This window comes from Stigmatopora argus, chromosome 8, assembly GCF_051989625.1.
Source record: "Stigmatopora argus isolate UIUO_Sarg chromosome 8, RoL_Sarg_1.0, whole genome shotgun sequence".
NCBI lineage: Eukaryota > Metazoa > Chordata > Actinopteri > Syngnathiformes > Syngnathidae > Stigmatopora > Stigmatopora argus.
In genome coordinates this window covers 17,819,109-17,835,315 of record NC_135394.1, presented here as the reverse complement: position 1 = coordinate 17,835,315, position 16,207 = coordinate 17,819,109, and the positions used below count along the sequence as shown (strand labels likewise).

The 16,207-nt window shown below is 40.8% G+C and overlaps 1 protein-coding gene across 3 annotated transcripts in view; it reads left to right on the top strand.

Annotated features, from left to right (window-relative positions):
• Positions 1-11,259, top strand: part of LOC144078712 (actin remodeling regulator NHS-like) — a 38,881-nt gene extending 27,622 nt beyond the window's left edge. For 2 of the 3 annotated variants that reach the window (XM_077607018.1, XM_077607020.1), the window contains exons 3-9: positions 57-175; positions 1,065-1,127; positions 2,865-3,036; positions 5,828-5,962; positions 7,423-9,342; positions 9,414-9,519; positions 10,415-11,259. In XM_077607018.1, the coding sequence (XP_077463144.1) occupies positions 57-175; positions 1,065-1,127; positions 2,865-3,036; positions 5,828-5,962; positions 7,423-9,342; positions 9,414-9,519; positions 10,415-10,985 (3,086 nt within the window). In that variant the 3' untranslated portion in view covers positions 10,986-11,259. The remainder of the gene's footprint in view (positions 1-56; positions 176-1,064; positions 1,128-2,864; positions 3,037-5,827; positions 5,963-7,422; positions 9,343-9,413; positions 9,520-10,414) is intronic. The other variant, XM_077607019.1, reaches the window with a different exon arrangement.
• The last annotated feature ends 4,948 nt before the right edge of the window (positions 11,260-16,207 follow it).

Here is a 16,207-nt window from a genome sequence, read left to right as displayed (position 1 = left end):
TGTTAAAGATGATTTTTTTTAAAAATGATTGGTGTGTTTTTTTGCTGCGTTTTCAGGGGGTCAAAGGCGGGAGCGCCGGGTGAGCTTGTCCATCTCGGCCCTGCCGCCCATGCCTTTGTACCTGTCCACGCCAATCGCTTCCAAGAAAGCCCGGAAGAGGGCGCCATTCGCGCCGGTAAGTTCGCTTCCAAATTCAACACACACAAAAATGCAGTAATCCCTTGCCATTTGGAGGTTCAACTTTTGCGTCTTCACTACATCGTGATCATTTTTTATGGGGATTTTTTTTAAGTTCATAAAAATGTGAAAATCCACACTGAAACTCGCAAGCGGAAGCCACGCCCCCTTAATAGGGGTGACCCTACTTGACGGTTTTTCGATTATGGTGGCCATGTCTGCGATATTTGAGGGATTACTTTAGATATAATATTTAGATTTTTTTAAAATTTTTATTGGATTATAAGAACTGGATCAAAAGCCCTAAATATTCAGTTTTTTATAGATATAAAACTGTTTATTTGATTTTTTTTTTCTTAGTAAGGGAAAACATCTAATATTCATTTGTTTTTCATTTCCAATGGAAACATTTTTTAAATGATATCCAATATTAAAGTGGAAAACCAAAAACACTTTTATATATTTATTTTTAGATTTTACAAAATGCTTCTGACCTAAAAACACCAAAAGAAAAAAATGGATAAAAAATTGCAATTATTGATTTAAAAAGGGAAAAATCAGGAAATATAATATATACATCTATACTCTACATTTTAAATTGATCCTAAAACAGAAAGTCGCCACTCATCATTGACTTACTCGGGCCGCACGAAATGAGGTGGCGGGCCAGATTTGGCCCCCGGGCCGCCACTTTGACACCTGTGCTTTAAGTGATGATAGCAACACATTTCAAGGAATGTTAAACCTACCTTTTTGGCCTCCATGTATGTGTCTTGTGACTTATTTTTGTTGTTGTGTGGCGGTCTGTCGTGTCCATTGTCTTGTTCTTGTTGTTGTTTTTACCCTGTTGTTTTTTTGTGTGTGTGTGTTTTTTTTGTCGACTTCAGTTCCAAAGCTCCCGTCCGCCCTCCCCCACCGAATGTTGCCACTTCTCCCCCTGGAACAGAAAGGTACCACCTTTTAGCCCCTCCCCCTTTTGTAACCCTTCCTCTTTTTCCTCCTCCTCTTCCTCACTGAAGTTTTGGAAGCCTTTTTTGTTGTTGTTATTTATCATTAGTGAAAAGAGTTATTATTATTTTCATTATAATTTTCATCATTATTATTATTATTATTAACCCATTCTTTTAAAATATAATTAAGAGGCAACATTGTAGAAAATTAACTTATTTAAAAAAATATGAACCTTTTTTTAACGGTTTTTTTACTTAGTTTTTTATTTTAATTGCAAAAATAGGCAAATATATAATAAAGAGGCAAAATTGTAGAAAATTAACTTGTTTAAAAAATATGAACTTTAAAAAAAAATACTTGTTTTTTTTATTTTAATTTAAAAAAATAGGCAAAACTATAATTATTGTCTTGCTTGTTTATTTGACAAAAAAATAGCATAGTTTGTTTTTACATTCTTCACTTTAAAAAAAGGACACCAGTGAACTTTTAACTGTATTATTTATTTTTTAAATAAAGTAACATTTTCATTTTCATTATCATTATTATTATTAACCCATTTTCTTTTAAAATATAATTAAGAGGCAAAATTGTAGAAAATTAACTTATTTAAAAAAATATGAACCTTTTTTTAACGTTTTTTTACTTAGTTTTTTTATTTTAATTTAAAAGATAGGCAAAACTATAATTATTCTCTTGTTTATTTATTTGACAACAATTAAGCAGAGTTTGTTTTTACATTCTTCACTTTTAAAAAAAGGACACCAGTGAACTTTTAATTGTATTGTTTATTTGTTTAAATAAAGTAAGCATAGTTCAAAAATAAAAAAATACTTAAAAAATAAACCGGTGAACATTTATCCATATTATTAATTAATTTTAAAAAAGTTCTAAACCTTGCATCTACTTTTATTTTTAAGTTAAAAGGGAGTGGGGATATTTGCCAAAAAAAGGCATTTAGTGACACCAAAAAAAGGCAACAACTAAAAAAATCTGGCAAAAACATTAAACAACAGAAGATAAATATGAATAAAAAAATACTAGAATCAGAACAAAAATAGACGTAATTGGTTTTACATTCAAAAATAGCCAATTTTTCCAAGCGTTGCGTTCACGTGCATCCTGTGCAAAAAATGTGACGAAGCGTTACTAAATGCAGCTGTGGCCCCGCCCACCACTTCTGTCACGTCTTCTTCTTCTTCTTTGCGCCGCCTCCATTGTCCAACTTTTAGTTAGTCGGGACAAGTTTCCAAGGAGATCTTTTGTTGCCTTTTAAACACACAAAAAACCCAAAAAAATGGCCGCCCGGTTGTCGCCGGGGAGAACACAAAAGCTGCCGGCCTGCCGTTTGCGCTCCTTTGCGCTTCTGTTTCGTCCAATCTAGAGGTAAGATGAAAAGATCTGGAATTGAATTGGAATTAGAGAAGTCCCGCGACCGATCACGTGGTTTTCAAAGGATTGGATTTGGCAAAAAAAAAGTAATGTAAATAAATGTTTGTGTGCCTTTAAAAAAATATATTATACTTATATTTTTAGTTCGGTTGAATTTAGGTCATTTTTTGGTGGGGCTTTATTGTATAATATGGAAAAAAATAGGGAATATTTTAACTTCAACGAAATATTTTTCCAGCTCTTATTTTATTTATGATTATTATTATGATGACATTTTTTTTATATGAACGGTCACTCGGGACGGCGGCGATTGACGGCGACTGACAGGCGACTGGGTGTGTTTTTAGGTGGCGTGCGGCGACCCCGAGTGGGCGGGTGGGGTCCCCGTCCCCAACCGGCCCAGCACCTTGGACAAGCGGACCAATTGGTCGCGAGCGCTGCCGCTGCCGACGCCCGAGGAGAGGATGAAGTGCGATTCGCGAGTGGTCGCCTCCAGCGTCATCCCCATTAACGTGACCGGTGAGTCAGTCCATCTCTCAAAATGATCTAAAAAAATCACTAGGATCGCAGGGGGGTGCTGGAGCCTATCCCAGCTGACTTCAGGCACCAGGTAGGGGACACCCTGGATGGGTGGCCAGCCAATCGCAGGGCACGAGGAGACAAACAACCAATCACTCGTAGTTAGTAACAAGTTAGCATACAATTAGCCTAGCATGCATGTTTTGGGGGATGTGGGAGGAAACCGGAGTACCCGGAGAAAACCCACGCAGGCCTGGGGAGAACATGCAAACTCCACACAGGTGAACCAACCTGGATTTGAACCCAGGTCCCCCACCGTCAGGCCGACATGCTAACCACTAATCCACCGGGCCGCCCCCTGTATAAAGTTTTTTTTTAATCATTTGAATTTATCCTCTATTCCAAGGGTGTCAGACTCTGGTGGGTTCGCGGGCCACATTGACGTCAACTCGATTTCACGTGGGCCGGACCATTTTAGATATAATATTTAGATTTTTTTTTTTTATAAATGGATTAAAAGAACTGGATTAAAAGCCCTGAATATTCCGTTTTTATAGATCTAAAACAATGTTTATTTTAGCTTTTTTTTAAATATATTTTTAGATTTTACAAAATGATTTTTGAACTAAAAACACAGAAAAATGGATTAAAAAATGACAATGATTGATTTAAAAGGGGGGAAATCAGGAAATGTAATATACATCTATACTCTTCATTTGAATTTGATCCTAAAACACAAAGTTGGCACTCATCATTTACTTACTCGGGCCGCACAAAATGATGTGGCGGGCCAGATTTGGCCACCGGGCCGCCGCTTTGACACCTGTGCCCAAAAGAGTTTAATTCATCTTCAAAAATTATTTTTCTTCTTTTTAACGAGCACCACGGTGACATGCCTCACTTTCCACACGATGTGGATTCTTGGAAGGGGGTTTTGGGGGGTGCCGAAGCAAGAGGAAGTCAATAACTAAGCCGGCGCGGGGCTTTTCAGCCATTGGCACGGAACCAATGGTCATGGGTGTCACGCCGCGGCGCTCTTTTGTGGCGCCCCGGGCCGCCACTTGATCCGCCTCTCCGGCACTTCATCCTGACAGCGTTTTTGGCGTGCGCGCCGGCCTTTCACAGAGCGTGCATTGTGTCGCCGCCGAGTCCTTTATCGTGTTTGACGAGCAAATTTGCCAGTCATGGCTGACGTGTCAGTGGATATCAACCTTTTACCCAGAAAACCTTTTTTCTCTTACAAAATGGCCACCCGGCGGCTTGAGTGCTTAGCACATCAAAACTTAAATTTTCTTTAAATTAAAATTGTTCATATGTCCTGTTCTGATATATTTCAGTGGTACCAAAACTTACGAAATTAATTGGCTCCGTACTTGAAAATTTGGTAAGTAGAGGTGTACTTTATATGTAAATTTTCTCATTGGTTCTACGGTCCTCACACAACTACCAATTAAAACCTTTAAAATGGGTCAAAATGTCCCAATTTTATATGAAAAATGTGAGGAAACACACAAAAATGAGAGGAAATTATGAGGAAATGATTTATTAATGTCTTAAAATAAATAAAGCATATGAAAATGTGCCCTGCGCCACTGAAATATCTCCCTCAGTAACCATTATAGATGTAATGTCCGTGTTTGTCCGTCAGAGGGCGCTCCATCAGGGCCGAAAGCCGTCCACTTAGTTTAGACTTTTGTGTGTTTGTATGTGTGTGTGTGTGTGTGTGTGTATGTGTATGTGAATGTGTGTGTGTGTGTTTGTGTGTGTATGTGTGGATGTGTTTGTGTGTGTGTGCTTGTGTGTGTGAATGTATGTGTTTGTGTATGTGAATGTGTGTGTATGTGAATGTGTGTGTGTGTGTGTGTGTGTGTGTGTAAATGTGTGTGTGTTTGTGTGTGTATGTGTGTTTGTGTGTGTGTAAGTGTGTGTAAATGTGTTTTTGTGTGTGTAAATGTGTTTTTGTGTGTGTAAATGTGTGTTTGTGTGTGTGTGCTTGTGTGTGTGAATGTATGTTTGTGTATCTGTAAATGTGTGTGTTTGTGTAAGTGTGTGTGTGTGTATATGTGGATGTGTGTGTATGTGTGTATGTGTGTTTGTGTTTGTATATGTGGATGTTTGTGTGTGAATGTGTGTATGTGAATGTGTGTTTGTGTGTGAATGTGTGTGTATGTGAATGTGTTTGTGTGTCTGTAAATGTGTGTGTATGTGTGTATATGTGGGTGTGTGTGTATATGTGTGTGTGTGTGTGTGTATATGTGGATGTGTGTGTATATGTGTGGATGTGTGTGTATGTGAATGTGTGTTTGAGTGTGTAAATGTGTTTGTGTGTGTATGTGTATGTGTGTTTGTGTGTGTATATGTGGATGTGTGTTTGTGTGTGAATGTGTGTGTGTATGTGTGTGTATGTGGATGTGTGTTTGTATGTGTGTGTGTGAGTGTGAAAATATATGCCACATTGCCTTTGTAGTTTTTAATTGCTTAAGGGGAATTGAAAATAAATTAATGGATAAGGAAATGCATTTTATTTTTGGGGGGTTTTCGTATCTCGAGTCACTCATTTGCATATAAAAAAAATTGTAACCTGAAACGTTCGTACCTAGAGGCATTCGTAAGTAGAGGTATGACTGTAATATATTCATAATGTTTAGACATTATTCTGAAATGAGATAAATTCATTTTTAGCGGAATAGAAGAGCGTTTGGGGCTACTCTGGCTTGTTTGTCAAAGTAGGCGGGCTCCGCCCCCTGCCGGGACAAACTCCTCCCCCCCTGACATGTCCTTGTTTTGGCAGGAGTGGGCTTCGACAGAGACGCCAACGCCCGCCGCTCGCTGGTCCACTCGCAGTCGCTGCTCCAGCGCCGGAGACGGCTGAGGAGGCGGCGGACGGTGGCCGGCGTTCCCGGACAGCTGCGGGACTTCGCCTTGGGTAAGTCATTATGCTAGTTTCATTTGCGCTAGTTAGCTAAACTCATTTGAAAGCACCATTGATGTAAAAAAAAAAGAGCTTTGAGTTGAAAACTGTTGCTATTTCCGATTGTCTTGCGAGCGCTATTCACTGCGGAAATGGGCTACTTGGCGACATCTTGAGGCCGGTGGATGTCACTAGTCATTTTAAAAGAAATATTTTAAAATATGGGTGTGAATGTGGGAAACTTTTTAGGAAATATTAGAGATGATACTACTTTAATTTCTTACGCCCCAATACAGAAACGTATATTAAAATAGACAAAATAGATGAATACAAAAAAAATAGATAATAAAAAATAAAATAGATAAAAATATTTGCTATATGCCCTATGTAGAAAAATAATTACAAAATAAAGAAATGGACAAAAGAGATGAATATAAAAAATTAAAATAGATAATCAAAAAATTAAATAAATACAAATATTTTCTATATGCCCTATGTAAAAATAATAATTAAAAAATAAAGAAATAGACAAAATAGATGAATACAAAAAAATAAAATTGATAATAAAAATAAAATATATAAAAATATTTGCTATATGCCCTATGTAAAAAATAATTACAAAATAAATAGACAAAATAGATGATGGAAAAAATAAGCATAGATAATAAAAACTATTTCCTATACGTATACCCTATATAAAAAAAATTCCCAAAAATAAAAATTGATAATAAAAAATAAAATACATTAATAGAAAATACAATAAAAAAAAAAAAACAATTTGATATATACCCTATGTAAAAAAATACAAAATAAAGAAATAGATAAAATACATGAATGCAAAAAAATAAACGTCATAAAAAATATTTCCTATATACCCTATATAAAAAAAATTCCCCAAAATAAATTGATGATTAAAAAATAAAATGAAATACATTTATAGAAAATACAATAAAATCAATAAAAACATTTCCTATATACCCTTTATTAAAAAATACACAAAAATAAAACTTCATGATGAAAAATAAAATACATTTATAAAAAATACAATAAAATAAATAATAACATTTCTTATATATCTCTTATAAAAAAAAATCCCCCCCAAAAAATAGACGAGCTTTCTTTTAAAACCAATTTTATTTCTTTTTGTGATCAAATTTTTAGAGCCTTGTACAGTTTGCCTCTTATTTTTCCATATCCACAAAATAGGGGTTGAAATTGTGACATACGTACGTGATACTTTGTGTGTTTCAACATTTGACATGTTTAAAAGAACAAAAAAGGAGCCAACAAGTTGCTAAGCAACATTTATTTACACAAGAATGCTAACTCGGGACAAGACATCCAATTCAAGTCACTGCCATCTGCAGGCCAAAGTGCGCATAGCAGCAAGACGCTAATTTCTGCAGGAAAAACAATAACAAAACAATAGACAAGCTAATGCTATGTCGTTTTTTTTTTCTGGTTGTCGCCGCCAGACTCGGACGGCTCCCCCGTGGGACGCGGCGTCTTCGTCCACGCCGGCCCGTCCATCGAGGACGCGTCCGCTCACCATCTCACCAGAGACTCGGGTTGCCAGACGGAGGAGTTCCTGACCCCGGGGGCGCCTTCTCGCCGGAGGATCCGTGCCCAGCGCGGCCACCAGGGGGCGGCGCTCTGCCTCTCCCGCTCGGCCGGCGACATCGCAGACCTGCGGGACGCCGCCGAGGGGCCCTTCGACGCCCGATCGCGGGCGCGTAGCCTGCCCCGCCCCCGGACGGACGAGGCGGAGGAGTCGGCGTCCAAGGACGGCGACGAGAGCGGCGGCGACGGCGGGCGGCGTTCGGCCACGCCCGAGCGAGGCTGGACGGAGAGACCCCGCCCGGCCGCGGCGGGCGTCGTCGTCGTCGTGGCCTGCTGCGGCGGCGACACCTCGTCCGGCTCCGACACCCTGGGCAGCCCCGCCCGCTCGGCGTCGGCCGGCGGCGCCCACAAGGACGAGCGCCGCTCGTCCAGCGGCAACTGGAGCGGCAGCAGCGGCGGCTCCGCCTGCCCTTCGCAGACCTCGGAGACCCCGGAGACGTCGCCGCTGGCCCGCTGCGACTCGGAGCTCTCCCTCAACGCCGACGAGCGCCCCCTCGTGGGCGCCGCCGGACCCCGCGGCCAGCGGGCGGGCTCCTTCTCCTCAACCGCCATGGATATCCTGGAGGAGGCTGGCGGCGAGGGCGAGTGCGAGTGGAGCTTCCCGCCGCCGTCCGGGGAGGCGGAGAACAGCCTGGGTTGCCCTAGTTTCGCCAGCGTGGCCACCTGCGAGAGCAGCTTCTCCGATAGGCCGCCCTCGGAGAAGGCCGACACGCTGTCGCGCTACTCGGAGGACACGGAGGGGTACTACACCTCCATGCACTTTGACTGCGGCCTGGTCGACGGTCCCATCGACGGTCTGGTCGGCAGCCGCAGTTTCACCTGCGGCTACTCGGAACGCCGCCACCGCCGTCTGGCTCTGAGGAAACCCAAGTGCAAGCCACGCCCACCACGCCGCAGCTCCTCGCTAGGGACGGTGCGACCGGAGGAAGTCGAGATGGCGCCGATGGGTGCGAGGGACCCGCTATTTCCACTCGTCGACGATGGCTCCTTCAAGGGCGACGAGGCGTGCTCCTTCAGGGGTGATGGCGCCGTCCGCCCCGACTACGCCGACCTGTGGCTCCTCCACGACTCCGCCTCCGCCGAGCCCTACCGTTCGCTTTCCGCCGACCCTTACCGGTCCCTGTCCCTGTCCGACTCCAGCACGGCCACCGGCGCCACGGTGGCGGAGCGCGTGGAGTCGCGCTCGGGCTCCGGGGCCACCACGCCCTCGCTGACGCCCGCCGAGGAGGGCGACGCCAAACTGGGCGGTCTGGGCAGCCCCTCCAGCGGCTACTCCAGCCAATCGGAGACCCCCACCTCCGCCTTCCCCGCCGTCTTCTTTCCCGGGCCGATGTCGCCGGGCGGAGCCAAGCGGAAGCCCAAAGTGCCGGAGAGGAAGTCGTCGCTGGCTTTGGAGACAGCGGGCAACGGCGAACCCTCGCCGAAAGACGGCGATGCGGCGGAGGACGAGCCTTCGCCGAGCGTCGGCGCCCGGGAAGAACCTCACCTGAGTTTTGACGACGCCGTGGACGTTTTTGGCGAGCCGCCGATTTTGGAACCAAGCGAAGGCCGACCTGCTTTTTCCTCCGACGAGGAGCTCGTCAACGGCGAGACGATGTCGTCGCCGCCGCCGCCGGAAGACGACGACGACGAAGCGGAGTCTTCCCTCTCGCCCCCCGACGAAGATCTCTGCCCCGAGACGGCGAGTCCGACGGACGGCGGGCCATCGGTGGAAGGCGACAAAGGTCGGGACGGGTTGGAGGCCAAAAGCGAAGACGCCGTGGAGGAGAACAAAGGTACGTCAACGTAGTCAACGGGAATTGTCACCGCGACATAGTCAAATCTGGTTTGCATGGTTGTGGCGCAGATGCGGAAAGGGAGACGTCACCGGCCGACGACGGCAGCGGCGGCTCCGTCTTCTCGTCGCCCGCCAGAAGTCGCACCACGGACGACCTCTTTGCCGCCATCCACAGGTGAGTGCACGTCACTGAAAGCAGATGATGGCGTTGATTTATGAAAGCATAAGAAATCAAGTCCCTCTAGTTTCTATTTTTTTCTTTTTTTTTGCGCTTTTCTTGTTTTGATCTGGAACCCAGTTTCCTTTTTTTGACGGTTGTTTTTTTAATTTAGGTTTTGCTAAACTCTCCAAACCATTTTTTTTGTACTGTCGTAGTTTTTCATGTTTTTCTCAGAGTTATGATTTTTCAAATTTTGTTCATCTTTTTATTTTTTTATTTTAAAAATATATTATTATTTATAGTTAAAATAATGTTATAATTTATTTATTTATTTTTGTAAAGACTTCCTTCCATTATTGCAAATTCACATTGCAATTTTTTTCTGCTATTAATTATTTTTAAATTCAAATTTTGTTCATTTTAGTATTATTTTTATTTTTTTTAATATATTATTATTAATATTATTATTATTATTATTTATAGTTATAATTTATGTTTTTATTATTGTAAAGACTTCATTGGTCATCGCAAATTAACTTTACAATTTTTCCTGCTATTAATTATTTTTAAAAAAAATTAAGTCAATAAAAAAACATTTTTAAAATACAGTAATCCCTCAATTATCGCGTCCTCACTTATCACGAATTCACTAATTTCCAATTTTTTTCCCACTATTAATTATTATTATTTTTTAAGTTCATAAAAATGTGAAAATCCACACTGTCTGGTCTTCCATTAACCGCGATAATCGAGGGAAGTTTTTACAATAATAAAAAAAATTAAGCATTTTTTCTCTCTTATTTTGTAGCATTTTTTTTCAATTTCCCTCACATTTTGCCATTTTTCAAAACTTTCAATTTCTCCGCATTTTTGGAAAGCCGCCATCTAACCGTCCATTTTTGTCCCTCAGGTCCAAGAGGAAAGTTTTGGGGCGGAAGGACTCGGGCGAACTGTCGCCCAGGAACGGGACGACGGCCCCCGGCTCCAGCCCGGCCACCAGCCCCGGCCCCGCCCCTAGCCCCGCCTCCACCAACTCGCCTTGCGGCCCCCAGAAGACCCCCGGCCCCATCTACCGCAACGTCAAAAAGTCCAGCACCTCCAACGAGGAGTTCAAGCTCCTCCTACTGAAGAAGGGCAGCCGATCCGAGTCGGGCTACCGCATGTCGGCCGCCGAGATCCTCAAAAGCCCCCGTCAAACCGACGAGGCGGACCCCGGCGAGGACCCTGAGACCTCCTCGCCCCGACCCCGCCCCCTGGGCGAGGACCCCGAAGCCTTCTCGCCCGGCCCCCGGGCGTGGGCGTGGCCCCAGGGTCGACCCGGCCGCGCCAGGGCGCCGCCGCCCGCCAACGGCGGCCGCTACGCCGCCCGCGCCCGCTTCTACTCGGCGCCCATGCAGGCCATCTCCGAGGGGGAGGCGGAGAACTCGGACGGCAGCGGCCCCCGCGACGACGACGCCCCCGCGCGCCCTCGATTCGCCTGAGCCGTCGCCAAGGAAACCAATATCCCGCCTTGCAACATTCGAACCCTTTAGGTGACATTTTTGGGTCATTCATTCATTCATTTTCTGGACTGTTTACCTTCACGAGGGTCGCGGGGGGTGCTGGAGCCTATCCCAGCTCATGACAGGAACCAGGATTGTGACGGCCAGAAACGGGCGTTGGCCAATCGCAGGGCACAAAGATACAAACGACCAATTTAGGGACAATTGCGTCACCGGATGATTCGCCGAAAGACGTTTCGCCGACGGACGTTTCGCCGAAAGACGTTTCGCCGATGGACAGGTCACCGAATAGACGTTTCGCCGAATGGATGTTTCGCCGAAACGGGATTCGTGCGCTCGCCCCGCCCCCGGATCGTGTGCCGAGGTTGAAAAACATGTACACACACGATCCGGGGGCGGGGCAAGCGCACGAATCCCGTTTCGGCGAAACGTCCGTTCGGCGAACTGTCCGTCGGCGAAACGTCCGTCGGCGAAACGTCCGTCGGCGAAACGTCCGTCGGCGAAACGTCCGTCGGCGAAACGTCCGTCGGCGAAACGTCCGTCGGCGAAACGTCCGTCGGCGAAACGTCCGTCGGCGAAACATCTTTCAGCGAATCATCCGCGTACCAGACAATTGGACATCCAAATAGCCTAGCCAAGAAACCGGAGTACCCGGAAAAAACCCATGCGAGCCCAGGGGGAACATCCAAACTCCACCCAGTGACGACCCACATTTTTTAGAGGATTTTACCCTTCCCCCTCCCAAAATTAAACTAATAACTCAAAATAATGCAAAATTGTTGGTCAAAATAATTCAGAAAATTTGGTCAAAATAATGCAAAAATGTTGGTCAAAAAGTAACTTTTTAATGCCCGTGAGTCATAAAACTGTAATAATCATGTTATAAAAATAAACAGATGCCTATGACAGATATCAATCACAAAATTTACACAATGACTTAAAAAAATTCATCCTAACGTGATGATAAAAAAATGTCACTGAAAATATTTTTCATAAAAAAACAGTTTGACATTTTCAACTTTATGAACTCAAGACGATAATTGACAGGCAAATTAAAAGCATTTTTGATCAGCGAATCACAGTGAGAAGAAAGAATCGGTACGTGCAGACAGGCGGGAGGAAGTCGTTAAAAAAATTAAACGGAGAAAAAAAGTGTTTAAAAGGACGCTTTGAAAGTCGAAATAACGAATCGATTGTTTTTGTTGTTGTTGTTTTTTGGTTTTGGTTGACTTGGTGTGTTAGCTTGGAAACGTTGACGCGAGCTAGCAAGCGAGCGTTAACGCGCGTCGGACCACGTTTGGTTAAGCCCCGCCCTTTTTTCATGCGCGCAATCAAATTAGAGTTTTATTCAGATTTATTGCTTCACAAAATGAAGTCACAAACGCACAATAACTCTTAAACCGATACTTTTTTAAACAACTTTTATCGTCAATTAGCCGTATCGTCGCTAAGATGCTAACATGGTACGCTATGGATTTTGTCATTCCATTTTTTTGTTTTTTTTACCATTAAGTGATTTTTTTTTGTGACCCAAATCTTTGCTGTACTTCCTCGACGCCAAAAGCGGAGGAATTTTGACTACAACGCCACCCTGTGGATGTTTTTAGTATTTTTGTACAAAGCTGTGGCCACAAAAAAATGGAAAAAAAGTGTTTACATGGACTTGAAAGTGTTGTACATTTCTGAGTTGGGGAGAAAAAAAAGTCTTGTATTTATTTTGTTAGGAAAAAAACATTGTTGGATTGCAAATGTGGAAAATAAAAGGACTTCTTTGAGAAATAATGCTTCTTGTCTTATTTGGATTCAATGCAACAGGGTTGTCGACTAATATTGTGTAGTTTGCCTTTTTTTTCTTAAAATTTGACTATGTAGTGTAAGGCTTTTATTTCTTAAAAACATACTATGTGTAGTAAGATTTTTTTTTAAACAGACCATGTATAGTAAGGCTTTAAATTTTTAAAAAGACTACGTATAGTAGGGCCCTTTGTAAAAAAAAATATAAATTTTTTTTTCAAAAAGGCCGGTGTATAGTAAGGCATATTTCTTTTAAAAAAAACAAGGACCACGTATAGTAAAACTTTTTTGAAAAAAAGGACTATGTCTAGTAAGGCTTTTTGTAAAAAAAACCTAACATTTATTTTTCAAAAAGGACCATGTATAGTAAGGCTTTAAAAAAAGAAAAACCATGTATAGTAATGTTTTTTAAAAAAGACCATGTATAGTAAGGCTTTTTTGTAATATATTTTTTAAAAGGACTTTGTTTAGTAAGGCTTTTTGTAAAAAAAACATTTATTTTTAAAAACGGACCATGTATAGTAAGGCTTTAAACATTTTTAAAAGACTATGTATAGTAAGGCTTCAATTTAAAAAAAAAGACTAAAAAAGGAAAAGTACATATAGTAAGGCTTTTTGTCAAAAAAATAAACATTATTTTTTTCAAAAAGGATGATGTATAGTAAGGCATTTTTCTTTTTAAAAAAAGGACCATGTATAGTAAAACTTTTAATAAAAAAGGACTATGTTTAGTAAGGCTTTTTGTAAAAAAAAAAAAATTATTTTTCAAAAAGGACCATGTATAGTAAGACTTAAAAAAAAAACATGTATAGTAATGTTTTTTTGTTTAAAAAAGACCATGTATAGTAAGGCTTTTTTGTAATATATATATTTTTAAAAAGGACTATGCTTTGTAAGGCTTTTTGTAAAAAAACATTTATTTTTAAAAACGGACCATATGCTAGGGTTATTAGTCTTACATTATTATATATTTGCTGGCAATGAAGAACACTTTGCTTTACTTATCTTATTAACATAAAAGTATTATAGTAATGCGAATAGTAAGGCTTTAAAAAAAAACATGTCTAGTAAATATTTTTAAAAGGACCATGTATAGTAAGGCTTTTTGTTTAAAAAAAGACTATATATAGCAAAGCTTTATTACTATATTTTTTTAAAGGACCACGTATAGTAAGCAACGTTCCCCCTAATTTTTCATATAAGTATACCTGAGCACAGTCCATTGCGAGTAATACCAAAAATGGCCACAAAGCGGCATCGCAGCTGCCATCAACAGGTGCATTTTACTACCCATCAATGAGCTCGCCATAACATTTCATTATTCATATCCATACATAAAACAGCTTCATAAATGGCACTAGAAAATAGCCAAAATGGGTCTTACCTTATTTATCGCGTATGTCATTGAGATAGTCTTCCATTTAAAGTCCATGTTTGGAAAAGTAGCTTGAAACTTTATCTTCGTTGCATGTTTTGCAGCACAATACTTTCTCGCCCCAAAAACAAAAGATGTGTCCCAGTTTCGACGTTCGTTCTTTTATCTGCGCATGCTCCGACAGCCATTCCGGCTCGAAATATGTACTTAAAAGACGCACCGTTGTTTTTAACGCTAGTTTGGGGAGTCGAAGTCCTAACGAATACGTTAGCTGAGTTAGCTTTAGCCTCATGCGCGAGTACTACTGTCAATGCCGAGATTGGCTGCGTCACGTGATTGCATCGCATCCAATGATTGGCTGGACATCTGGATTACGTAGTAAGTAAAATGATACGGAAAAAGTTATATAGTAGTATTCTATCTAATATATTTGCAGAACGTTCACGTGCACTGGCTTTTTTCTTTAAAACAATGACAATGTATAGTACGAGTATTTAAAAAAAAGACCATGTATAGTAAGGCTTTTTTAAAGAAACGACATAGTATAGTAAGGCTTTTTTTAAACGACATAGTATAGTAAGGCTTTTTTTTAAAATGACCAAGTATAGAAAGGCTTTTTTTTTTTTTTTTTTTAACGACATAGTATAGTAAAGCTTTTTTTCTTATAAAACGACATAGTATAGTAAGGCTTTTTTTCTTTAAAAAAAAATGACATAGTATAGTAAGTCTTTTTTTCTTTAAAAAAACGACATAGTATAGTCAGTCTTTTTTCTTAAAAAACGACATAGTATAGTCAGGCATTTTTCTTAAAAAAACAACATAGTAGGCTTTTTTTCTGAGAGAAAAAAAACGACAGTGTATAGAAGGCTTTTTTTCGTAAAAAAAGGACATAGTGTAGTAAAGCTTTTTTTCTTAAAAATCACATAGCATAGTAAGGCTTTTTTTCTTAAAAAACGACATAGTATAGTAAGGCTTTTTTCTTAAAAACCAAATAGCATAGTAAGGCTTTTTTCTTTTAAAAAAAAACCCGACATATTATAGTAAGGCTTTTTTCTTTAAAAACACATAGTATAGTAAGGCTTTTTTTCCTTAAAAAAACGACATACATAGTATAGTAAGGTTTTTTTCTTAAAAAAACGACATAATATAGTAAGCCTTTTTTCTTTAAAAAAACGACATAGTATAGTCAGGCTTTTTTTCATAAAAAACGACATAGTATAGTAAGGCTTTTTTTCTTAAAAAACAACATAGTATAGTAAGGCTTTTTTTCTTTAAAAAACGATGATGTCGTACACACACACACACACACGTAAAAGTGTTTTCTGTAGCAAGATGGGAGGCAGCAGGCAGATGTTAGCACATCCACCACCCGGCCTCATCATTATAGTGCAATCAAGCATTGGCAAAAGTGGACAAGGGGTCCCCCCCAGGCAAGACCCGAGGCTGCTGGGACTGATAGGGACCCCGGGGGGACCCCGGGGGGACCCCACAAGCATCTGCTCCCTTAAACAAACACCTCCCACGTGCCAATCACGGATAGATAGACATTTTCCAATGACAATACAGACGTCTGTCTGGATTGCAAATTGGCAAAAGAAAGAAAAAAAGTTGTTTTTGTTACATCCCTTTTGTGCCTGAATTCACATGTTATAAATATAAAGGATAATGACGTGAAAAATACAGGAATAAAGCAGTATTTTTTAAACAGGACCAAAAAAGGAGGTAAAATGACTCCAAAATAAAACATTTGAAAAAGTAAACATGAAACAACTGAAAATAATGGAAAGAAACACATTAAAAATAAAAAGCAAACATAAAACAACTGAAAATAATTCACAGAAAGAAATTAAAATAAACATTTGAAGATAAAAGGTCCAGTTTTTGATGTTTACATTAAATATCTCAACAAATACGTTTAAATATCTTTAAAAATATCTTTCAGTCAAAATAGATTGGACGTCTAGCGTCGTCAATGTCAGAAAATGAGGTAAATGACTGATGAATATATCTATTTTTGTAAATATTGTTCATT